This window comes from Molothrus ater, chromosome 1 (genome assembly GCF_012460135.2).
Source record: "Molothrus ater isolate BHLD 08-10-18 breed brown headed cowbird chromosome 1, BPBGC_Mater_1.1, whole genome shotgun sequence".
NCBI classification, from domain to species: Eukaryota; Metazoa; Chordata; class Aves; order Passeriformes; family Icteridae; genus Molothrus; species Molothrus ater.
Window position 1 is genome coordinate 117,168,079 of NC_050478.2, and position 11,036 is coordinate 117,179,114.

The following is an 11,036-nucleotide window of genomic DNA, read 5'->3' on the forward strand; positions in this document are numbered from 1 at the left end:
TCACCAATTTTACATCTCTAATATTCTCACTGTATTAAAAATTATTTAGGAAGTTTTAATTAGAATTGTTTACACTTTACTTTGGTCATATGAAGAAAGAAAGCTACCCTTCACTGTATTTGAAATCTCAGACTAGAACTAGCAATAGCACCTTTAAATACAAGCCTCAGGGGGGAAAAAATCCCAGCTTTGTCTGTTTGAAATGTTTATAAATACAACTTCCATGTATTACTATTCTCACAGGGATGTTAGCATTTTCATTAAAATGAGGAACAGAAAAATATAGAGGCCTATAAAGGAAGAAAATGTATCATCAGACATACTTAGCTTGAATTGCATTGCTGAAACATAACATAAGTCACAGCCAGCTATGCTGAGATCTACGGGATGGTTGATGCCCAAGCTGATAAGTATTTAGAAAGAGTACAGTATAACACTTTAAAGCAGAATGGAAAACTACTCCTCATCAACTTAAACTTTGAATGTGGGTTGGCAGATAGCACCATGTCAAGAAAAATGAATGTTTTCTAGGCCTAAAGGCAACAATTTGTACATACCTGCAGTGTAAAGTATATATATATATTTTTTATACTTGTAGTAAATATTACTTGATAGTAAATATTTTCCTATATGCCTTATGTGTGATAACCATACTTTTCTAGGGGCTTTTACCAAGTAGTGGCCAGGAGTCCTTAATGACATGAAAGTGACTGAAAAATACTTACATTTAGGGGAACAAAATCAGCCAAACACCATAATCAGGCAGCCTTCCACTTAGTTTCAGTAATGGGATGGTATTAAATAGCTTTCAAAGGCATGGCACAGAGAAGATTTTTGGATGATACTTTCAGATTTGGAATGACTGGGGAGGTCTGTGTTAAGAAGGTTTGAGCAATTTTCACTTCCTAACATTGTGGGTGTTCTTTATACTTCCTTTGTCTTACTGGGCAGTCATATCCCTGGAGAATGAATGATATTGATATCTTGGATGTCACATCACTGGTAAAATGAGGAGAGAGTTCAGTAGCAAAGACCATAGATAAAATTTCCATGCCAGTGCCCTTTCTAAGGCAGCTTCTGAGAGGATCCTTCTTTCAGAGCAGCCCTGCAGAGAAGTGTGGTACTTACATGTTGCAAGGTAGAGCAGTTTTTAAAATTATGATCTATCCCACTAGTGGAGACTAAGAAGAAAATCTGGTGCAAATATCTTAATAATTACTGTGGAACATTTAAATGTTCCCCTTCTAGCTTCCAGTAATAAAAAGTAAAAGGTTGTCTCTTAGTAATTTTCTACCACTTTGTCCTGTTTTAACCTGATTACCATCTGCCATTACTTTATAGAGACAGAGGAGCAATCAGAGTGCCACAAAGGATTACTGATGTCTCTTTTTCTCACTTTCTTAATTGTCCTGCACACATTTTCCCTCCTTTAGTCCTCTACATAAGTGAGAAGCTATTCCTGCGATCCTGCAATGGAATCTGTGATTCTTCTGCTACATGGCTTGAGACAGGTGCTCAGGCTTAGTATGAAGAGGGGAAAATGGGTTGTGTTGGCTCCAGACAGAGAGCTGGGTCAGTCTGGCTTGTGCAGTGAAGGGTGTAAGGACAGTGGATCTCTTGAGGAGGAAAGGCAATTGAAAAAGCAGTTTTTTCAGGAAAAAAACATGCTTGTCTGGAAAGTTTATGTAAGCTACCAGTGCAAACATTGGAAAGTCCAAAGTTTGGATTTCATGCATGTAGCACTGACTTATCATCGATCCCCCAGTTTTGCTTCCTGCTCCTAATTGATTTTTGTTCTTTTCTGCTAGTTACACCCTCCTCAGTTGCATGTCTTTTCTTTATGAATGTAATTACATTGATATATTGCCATTCAATAAAAAAAATCTCAGTACAAGGAAAATACTTCAGTGCAAAATAGTATTTGGAACCCCAGAGGTTAAGAAAATCTTCTTTCCATAAAAATATAAGTTTGAACACCTGCTAGTCTGCCTCTCTCTTGGAAAAGGGACAGCTGAAGGTGCCAACTATTCGAGCCATCAGCTTTGGGACTTATTCCCATTTATAAAATGGGGAGGCAAGCATGAATAGAATATAAGGTGTTCCAGGCTAAGAGACTGCAGGATCTCCTAAGAACTGTGCTATTGCCATACTGCTGCTCGGTTCATACCCTGCACCTCCAGACATGCTTAGAATTTTCCAACTTTGAAATAAGAAATTAGTAATATACCAATGAGCTGACAAGCTCTGGCAGCTGTATGCACAGGGCCTGCCAGCAGGTCAATGGGATATTGCCAGAGAAACTGAATTCCAGATGAGAGGGTGGAAAAGGAGAAAGGATTGTTTTTTTCTGAGCTCTGATTCTTTTACGCTAACTTCTAAGGAAAGCAAATTTTAACTTGCATATGGGGGGATGCACTGGATAAATAGTAGTATGGCAACCCGAAATGTCATCTGTCTAGAAAAAAATAACCCTCAAAATTACTGATGACAGCGGATACACTTTCTTCAGCCAGCAGCATCCTGCCCTTTTCTCACTCAGGCAGATTATGACAGCCCGTTGCTCTGATATGGCCCGTGAATGAATGAACATCACTTTAATGGACTGCCTGCGGTGGACAGCCAGCACTGATTTGCACTTCCAAGCACAGCAGGTAGTGAACTCTAAAGGAACATTTCACACTGGCCATTAAGCATCCAGCATGACCACAAAACTGAGGTGACACAAGGAGAGAGCAATTCCCTGGGCATAGGGATCATGTTTTGCAGCCAGCTGCAGATAAAATAACCAGCTTCTGCTGTAACCTGCTATTATCTGTGGGATGCTAAAAAATCCTCTCCCTAGGATTTTAAGTTTCTCTCTGTATGACTGTAGTTAATGACTGACTGTATGGGGTGTTTGTTATTTAGTGACTGAATATCCCTACTACTGACAAGCTGTGGTTGTTGGTTTGGTTTGAGTTTTTTTTTTTTTAATTTAAAGCATAGTTCTATAAAACTGTATAGAACATGTTTTATTAATTGAGCTTTCTTCCAGGCTTATGCAACTTTCTGAAGCTATTTAATGTAGTCCTGTGAATCTATGGCAGAAATTATCCATAATCCATTAACCAGGCAGAAATAAACAAAACCAACCATTTTATAACATCCCTAAACCATTGTTTTCCTCTTGGAAAACCTACATAAATGTTGCTGTTATTTACTGTTGGCCAATTAAACAGAGGTTTGTATGCATCCAAAAGTTCATTCAATGTAAAGTTTTAAGATGTTTGATGCCTGCTTACACTGAAATGTACATAATACTCTCTGTACCTCCAATGAAAATAAAAATTATATTTTCTATGTTTAATGGACACTTGTGGTCTTAGTCCTGGAAGACTACTAATTATAAGGGATGAAAATACCAGGTAAAATCAAAATTAATTTTTAAAACTAGAAGTAACTTATAATTCAAATAATTGATGAGGAATCTTCATATTAAAAAGCTATAAGCCATAAAATAGAGTACATAATGAAAAATGGCACATTCCATTGCCTTGTGTAGTGGAACAGCTTCTTGCCTTGAGAATGAGCTTCACATAAATTTTAAGGTGAACTTCAGCTTTAATACTGCATAAGATATCTTGGATTGCAAAAGAGGAAGCCTCAGATAAACAGGCTGGAGCAGCTCATCTCCACACTTACTGGATGGTGCTATTAAATATATTCTCCTTGTCAGAACAAAGACATGTCTATATTGTCAATCATTAATACATCTGAACTTCATTTCTTGCTCAAGAAGATTTGTTGGTAGAAAGGCTAGTTACTTTAAATTCTCTCCCTGCTTACAATTGCAGATAATTCTTGTGATTGCTGAGACAAATGATGTGAGGTTCTGAAGTGGTGAATTGCCTCAAAAACATTCTTTCTGCTCCTTCTGTTAATGTGTGCTCAATTAAAAAAAAAAAAAAGACAAAAAACCCCAATCAAACAAAAAAAAAACCCTGTGGACATGATTTCTTCTAAAAAATTATTTAGTAAATGTGTAATGTATTAGACATCTAACATTTAGCTCTGAGGTTCCCAGCAAATGAAGGACATCGATCTGTTAAAGCATGTCCAGAGGAAGGACACCAAGTAGATTAGAGGGATGGAGCACCTCTCCTATAAGAAAAGGCTGAGAGAATTTGAATTTTTCAGCCTGGAGAAGAGAAGGCTTCAGGGTGACCTAATTGTGACCTTCCACTACCTAGAGGGAGCCTAAAAGAAAGATGGAGAGGGACTTTTTACAAAAGAATGTACTGACAGGATGAGGAGGAATGGCTTCAAACTGAGAGTAGGTTTAGAGTAGATCTTAAGAAGAAATTCTTTATTGTGAAATTGAAGCAGATTGCCCAGAGAAGTTGGATGCCCCGTCCCTGGAAGTGTTCAAGGCCAGGTTGGATGAGTAGCCTGCTCTAGTGGAAGGTGTCCCTGTCTCCAGCAGAGGGGCTGGAACTAGATGATCTTTAAGGTCTTTTCCAACCCAAACCATTCTGTGATTCTGTGGTTTAAAAATCAACTTTTACAACAGCTGATCTGCAGCTATTTCCTCTGTAAGGATTTGAGCCCACTAGTGCTGAAGTAAATTTTGATGCTTACAGCATATAGCGACAACATTCTGAAAGAGAGCTGTGACCTGAAAGAAATACAGTAGAAAGAGGAGGTGCAGATAGGCTGGGGCAGGCACTGGGGCTGGGCAAGATCTTCAGCACATTATGTCCTGCTTAGATAGTTTTAAGAGAACAGTCTTGGGGAAGCAGTAATGCTGTATGATTGAAGTTCAGTTCAGTACGATCAAGTTCAGTTTTCAGCCATTTCTGGACTCAGAAGGAGAAGCAAACTGAAATCAACAGGAGCATTTCCACAGATTTCAGTGGGTATTTCATTAGTCTGTCAATCTCTAAGTTTCATTTTCCCATCGCCTCACCCTGGATAAGCACTCTGTTGGTTTACCTAGTGCACATACTGACTGGGAAAGGACTGCTTTGTCATTCATTGCTCATTCAGCAATTAGCATGAGTATCAAAATTCTGCTTAGGACTTTTGTCTTTGTGCATATATACAACAAGTGAAGGCAGTTGCTTTCCATGCAACCAAAGAATCCTACTGTACTGTGGATTTCTCAGCTCTGGACATGTCTGCTAAAGGCCCTTTGAAATCAATAGAATAGTCTTTTTCACAAACCTGTTTTTAAGATTTCTAGGATAGAATGAAATTTTGGCTTATTGGAGCTGCTTAAAATCTTACCAAAATAACAAAATACAAGACTCAGACTAAAATGTCTTTTTAAAAAATCATTATCACCATAGAAGGGACTGAAAACTTCTCAAGAGCACATTATTTCTGACATAGAAAGTAGAAGGATTCTGTAAAGGTGTCCTGACCCCACGAGTTCATCCAGAGAAGATGCTGCTGCTTTTTTGTATTTAGTGATCACTTGTTTGTTCTTAACTCAGCTTTCATACCTTTGGTTTTTATTTGTGCTTTTCTACAAGTCCATTGAGGCTGAAGAGTTTAAGTGAAATAAGGTTCACAAGCTAAACTGTTTCTACTAAATTTCTAAACACTTACAAAGGAGTTTAAGAGGGATTATCTAAATTTGTATATATATATATATATATATATGTGTGTGTGTGTATATATATATATATATATATATATATACACTGATATTTCACTGATAAAGAGAATCAGCTATTTTACCTCATAGTGGTTTCTCTTTACATGCTCTGCACATCCATGAATGCTCCTTTTGCACACACACTGGTAGGAGGGTGTATGTCTGCTCAACCAACTGCTGCCTGTCTTTCCAGGCATGGGGCTAAATAGACCCCAAGGAAGACAGAGCATGGAACCTTTTGTAGGCAGTTTCCACAGCATCTTTATCTACTTGCTTTATTTCTTGTATGCAAATCTGTGCATGAACTTTTTTTTTTTTTTAAACATAATTTGTCCACATTTCTTTTTCAGTTGACATATTTTCATTTCCATTTGTTCATTTCTGGAACTGTTGTATTTTCAGTTGATTTCATAGGCGGACTTGACACATACTCCTACCGACAGCCCCCCCAGGAACATGTTGAGTTAAAGCCTGTAAAGCCTGTAGGTAAGGTTCTGGTCCCACGGACCACATTAATCCTTCTAACTGAACTGAACTGAAAGCTAACCTTCTCCTAAAATAATTTGGGCATCAGATTACTGATAATTTAATTATATTTTAATTAGAACTTAATTAAAAATTAATCCACATAACACATTGGAGTAAGGACACTTTGTCATTGATGGTGTATCCACTAAAGCAAGGATTAGGAGATATCACCATGTCTGCCACGCCGTGCCTCATCTTAACGCAAGGAGAGGCTCTCACTGAAGGATGGAATTGCTTTCTTGCTGAATTTTAGCGAGAAAAGAGCTGGTTTAGAGATTCTGGGGCTGCAGAAACCTTAATGAGATTAACCCATTTATAGAAAAGCAGTAGTTTTTACATTTGTCCAGCTACTGAAAGAAAAGGTTTTGCTGAAAAAACACATGTCAGCTTAAAATCTATCTGTAGAATTTCACTGGAAGTTAATTATCTCTTTGTCATCACTTGTTTGCTTGAACCATAAAAATCATTTTCATAGACTCTTCCTGCTTTGCTACCTAATGAATAAGGTTGAATGCATATCTATTCTTTTTATCTAGAAAAAATTAGGATATGGGATGACATTACAAGTACGTGTATTTTGGCAGAAGCTCACATAACTTCAAGTATATGGCTTTTCAAAGTATAATTCGTAAACCAGAAGTTGTTAATTTGGAAATTCTTTATGGCTGGAACTTGTTGTGATGTTGCTCTCTGTCCTTACATTTACCTTTGGGCCTTTCATGCTTCATAAATGCAGCATGAAATGCACACACAGCTAATTGACTGAAACTGATTTAATGACTCTGTTTTACTTATCAGTTAACAGAATTAGAATGGGTTGAAGGTTTTTCCTGATGTATGCATGTATGCATGTGCTAGGAGTTTTAATTTAAAATGGACAATTGCTAAAAAATTGTATGGGGTTGGAACTTGACACCTGAACTTCATGACTTTATTAATTTTTGCAGGTTTTCAAAATATATTTTATTCATGGTGCAGCTTTCAATTTGTAGAAATAAACAGAGAAAAATTTTTACTAAAAATTTATCTAAACATTATAGAATATGAAGGCCCAAAATTATGGTGTATCTTAGAACAGGAGCAAATTACACATTAAGACAACTAAACAAAGTTATCAACCTTCTGACTTTTGACTAAGTACATGGTCTACATTAAAGTCTACATTTCTTTAGTAATATTTCTTAAATGTTTATTTTGCTGCATTTTCTGTGGGAAAGATGACTGCAAAATTGGGGTTTGAACCTTCTGTATAAGCTGCTAGACTAAAAAGTTAAATTGATATTCAGGAGCAAGAAGGCCACACCTGCAGCATTTACACCTCTCCATAAAATATTTTAATCTCTAAACCTTCATTCAGACTTGTTTTGGGCATCAAATGCATAAATGTTTAGTATTTTCTTAGCAAACCTAGTATAATTAAAGAAGAGAATATAAGAAATATCCATTAAATACTTACAAATACATTCCTGGAAGATATACACATTTTTTTGCAGTAGAAGAGTCACAGCATCTGATTTGTTCTTGATAGGAGATTTTCAATAAGTAGCTCAAGGGATTTGGAGGTTGCTGGTGATGTTACAATACTGGAGAATAAGAGTTATCTTTCCATTTCCTATGAATGTGTATCCTTGTACTGCTGGGAAGACCTCTCTGGCCTCTTTATTGCTTCAAGGTGTATAAAACTGGGACAAAAATTATATTGGGTTTCCTTTTTTATTGATGTTTTGGTTGTATGTACTGAAAGATATAGAGGACCTTTATCTAAGCTGGGAGGGAAATTATGTCACTGATCAAAATCTGAGTTAAAAGCCAAATTACTGGAAATAATTTGGTCATTGGATTGTGCCAGAACTTTGCAGATGCTTATCTCTCTGCAGCATGTTAGCCTTCTTGACTTCTTTTGATAAGTTAATTGCTGTATGTATCAATCATATACAGTCTGAAAATTCTTAGTATCTCTAAAAAGTGACTTCTGGTGTCTAGGTTGTGCAAAACTCCATTTCTGAGAGTTAGAATTCTCTTAGAAATTAACATGAATAATGCTTGTAAAAATACATGAGAAGCCTTTATAAATGTTACTTTATAGATGAAAGCTTGGCTATATTTCCATTTTTCTCATCCCTTTTATTTCCCTTATTTCATTCAAAGACATAGCCCACTGAAAATACAAGGCTGTGTGGTCTCATCCAAGCTATGCAGAAGACAGTCTGCTTTTATCAAGTGCTCACATTCAGTATAATGTCTGCTTAGTGCTACCATAATTATTAATGATTAGCAAGACTAAGATTAGTTTTCCTACTCACCTCTGAGATGAAGTTAAATTTGAACTTTTTCTCGTGGGGAGCAATTTTTAATCCAAACATGAATGATCATGGTTTGCCCGTTTGCTCTTTGTTCTGCCTGTAACTCCATTAGGCTATGGGACAAGGAGAAGCAGGATCTTTGCCCTCAGCCATGCAGTTTGAATTAAGGTGTGTGTAAGGCAGGAGACAACAGGGGGAGTAGAAAAATTATCATTGTGTTGTGTCCTTTGGGACTAAAGCATATGGACTATGGAGAAGACTGTTGTGCCTGTTGGAACCACAGAATCAGCAGCCAGGTCGCTCAGTAATATTTAGAAACTCTTCATGTACTGATGTGTGGAAAAAAAGAGGAGCATGGTGGCTAGAAGGAAAAAATATGAAGCTACATTTTGGCTTGCATTAGAGGTTGTTATTATTATTAATAATTATTGTATTATAATAGATGTTAATAAGGTAATATCGTAATCATGATGTAATAAGAACAATGTGTACTATTATAATAATGAAAATTTTAATTATAATTGTAATAGTAGTAATAATAATAAAATAGAATAAAACTGCTACAGCTTTGAGCAACTCTATCTGGTCAGACACCAGAATCCCTAATTCCAGTTAGGGATGTCCCTAGCCTTTTTAAGAACAATACTAATTTGTCCTTGTGGAGTTATCCACTGTATGAGAAACAGTGCCAGAGGAGAGGTCACCACTCTGTGATGCATCTGTATGATCCTGTCCTGTTTGTATCTTCTCCTGAGACTTTATCCACCTATAAATTGCTCTGAAAGACCAACATAGAGCTTCCAAGATTACGCAAGTGAAAATGGTTACAGGGAGTCATGTGAGAATACATAGATTCAGCAGATGTGTCAGGACTATAAATAGTGTAAGTCCAGCTCAAATGCTCATGTTTGTGATCAGATCACGTCAGAATTTTATAACTGGGTGAAAATATGTCTCATGCTGTTGAAATATATTATGCTAAAATGAATAAGTGTGTATATATAATATCATATATATATAACATATCATATATAATGTATATCAATGTCATATATTGTATGAGCTTCAGATATGCTTTACCAGCTATTGGACTTCTCGCAAATGTTTTCTGATTTTGTGGTATGCATAGTACAAAGCTACTGCTTTGTACCCAGCATTCATTCTTGACCACATAGGTGAGTCTCACAGCTGATTAAATTATTGACCACGTGAGATTTATCCACTTGTTCATTTGTTACTAACCTCTCAACTTGTATGAATTTACAGCTTATAAATTAGGAGATACACAAAATAAATTGTCATTTGTGAGTAATTCCTATATCCTACTTTTTAGGTCGAAGTAAGTGATGAACATGGACTCAAGACTTCTGCTGCTATAGCTGAAGAAACAGATTTTAGAAAAAAAGACCAACCTTGTGAATCATCATTCAGGAAGAAACCCACCACATCTGTTCCTCACGGCATGTGGATTGTTCTTCCCACAGGCTCAGTGTCATTATCAGCGTTGTTATTTCGTAGATCCTTGTAGATGATCTTGAAATTTTAAATAATTTACTTATATGGACACTTGTAAATTGTAAATTTTTTTCTTTTTTAATTTCAGTATTTTTACAATGTTTAGTGTTGAGGCATGAAAACAAAACAACCTGTGAAAACTAGGAGGAGGGTGCGTCTTTTTCAAAAGTTCAATATTTTTTGACTGAGAAGATCATACTGTGCCTGGTCAAGATTGTGTCAGTGAACAGTAATTTTGACTCCAAAATACGCAGCAGGAGTCAAACCCTAACAGTGATCAAGAGATCATTTCAATGCTGTCTTTAGAATTCACAATGTCCACTCCTTGCATTTTTGAACTGCTGAATGCAGCAGGGATTGATGTATGACTCTTCTTACCCGATGTTCAAGCACTAATGTACTCACTTAATTATTGCAATTCATATATGACTCCTCCTTTCCTAATCTCTTTTGCCCCATCTCGAGTAGCTGTCTCTGATTTGAAGAGAAGTAGGATGACTGCTCAATGGATGTCCATCTCTAGGAACCCTTACACCCAGGGCTGTTTAGATGTCTGTGATTTGCACATTTTTAAACTCCTTTCCTCCCTTCTCCCAGGAAGAAGCCAAGCATGAATGTACAGTACAAGGCACCAACTGAAGCCTTAGAATCCTCTGGGGACTAATTTTCTCTTAATTTAAAAGTAGACAAGCAAAACTGAAAAATGCCTGTAAAAATTTGTAAAGTTATTTGTAAATACTTCTAGACAAAGAACATGTATGTAACTGTGGTATTTTGTTTTCTATTCTGTCACCACTAGCATAAAGTGATACACAAAACTATTTTCTCTGGAGAGCTGGCAGTCTTTTTAACAGAACACTTTGCTTCTTTCATCTTAATTACAGTATAAAGTGCTGTGTAGATTTCTATGCCCCAGAGAGTCTTGTCTCTCTGCAGAGCATATGTGCCTCAACATTGAGCAGAAACATCATGAGGGTTTTGAGTCTGTTTGTGGTTTTGTGCTTTTCTCACTTAAACATTTCATTGGTGGGACAGCCAGGAAGGCTGGTCCT

The 11,036-nt window shown here is 36.7% G+C and overlaps 1 protein-coding gene across 3 annotated transcripts in view; it reads left to right on the forward strand.

The window, feature by feature from the left end:
* NKAIN3 (sodium/potassium transporting ATPase interacting 3) overlaps positions 1–10,805 on the forward strand; it is a 334,914-nt gene extending 324,109 nt beyond the window's left edge. For 2 of the 3 annotated variants that reach the window (XM_036379103.2, XM_036379102.2), the window contains exon 6: positions 9,803–10,805. Coding sequence is in view for 2 of the 3 variants with exons in the window: in XM_036379102.2 (XP_036234995.1) it covers positions 9,803–9,816 (14 nt within the window). In the remaining variant the exon portion in view is untranslated. Of the gene's footprint in view, positions 1–6,040; positions 6,125–9,802 lie in introns of all 3 variants that reach the window. The other variant, XM_036379101.2, reaches the window with a different exon arrangement.
* Positions 10,806–11,036: the final 231 nt, after the last annotated feature.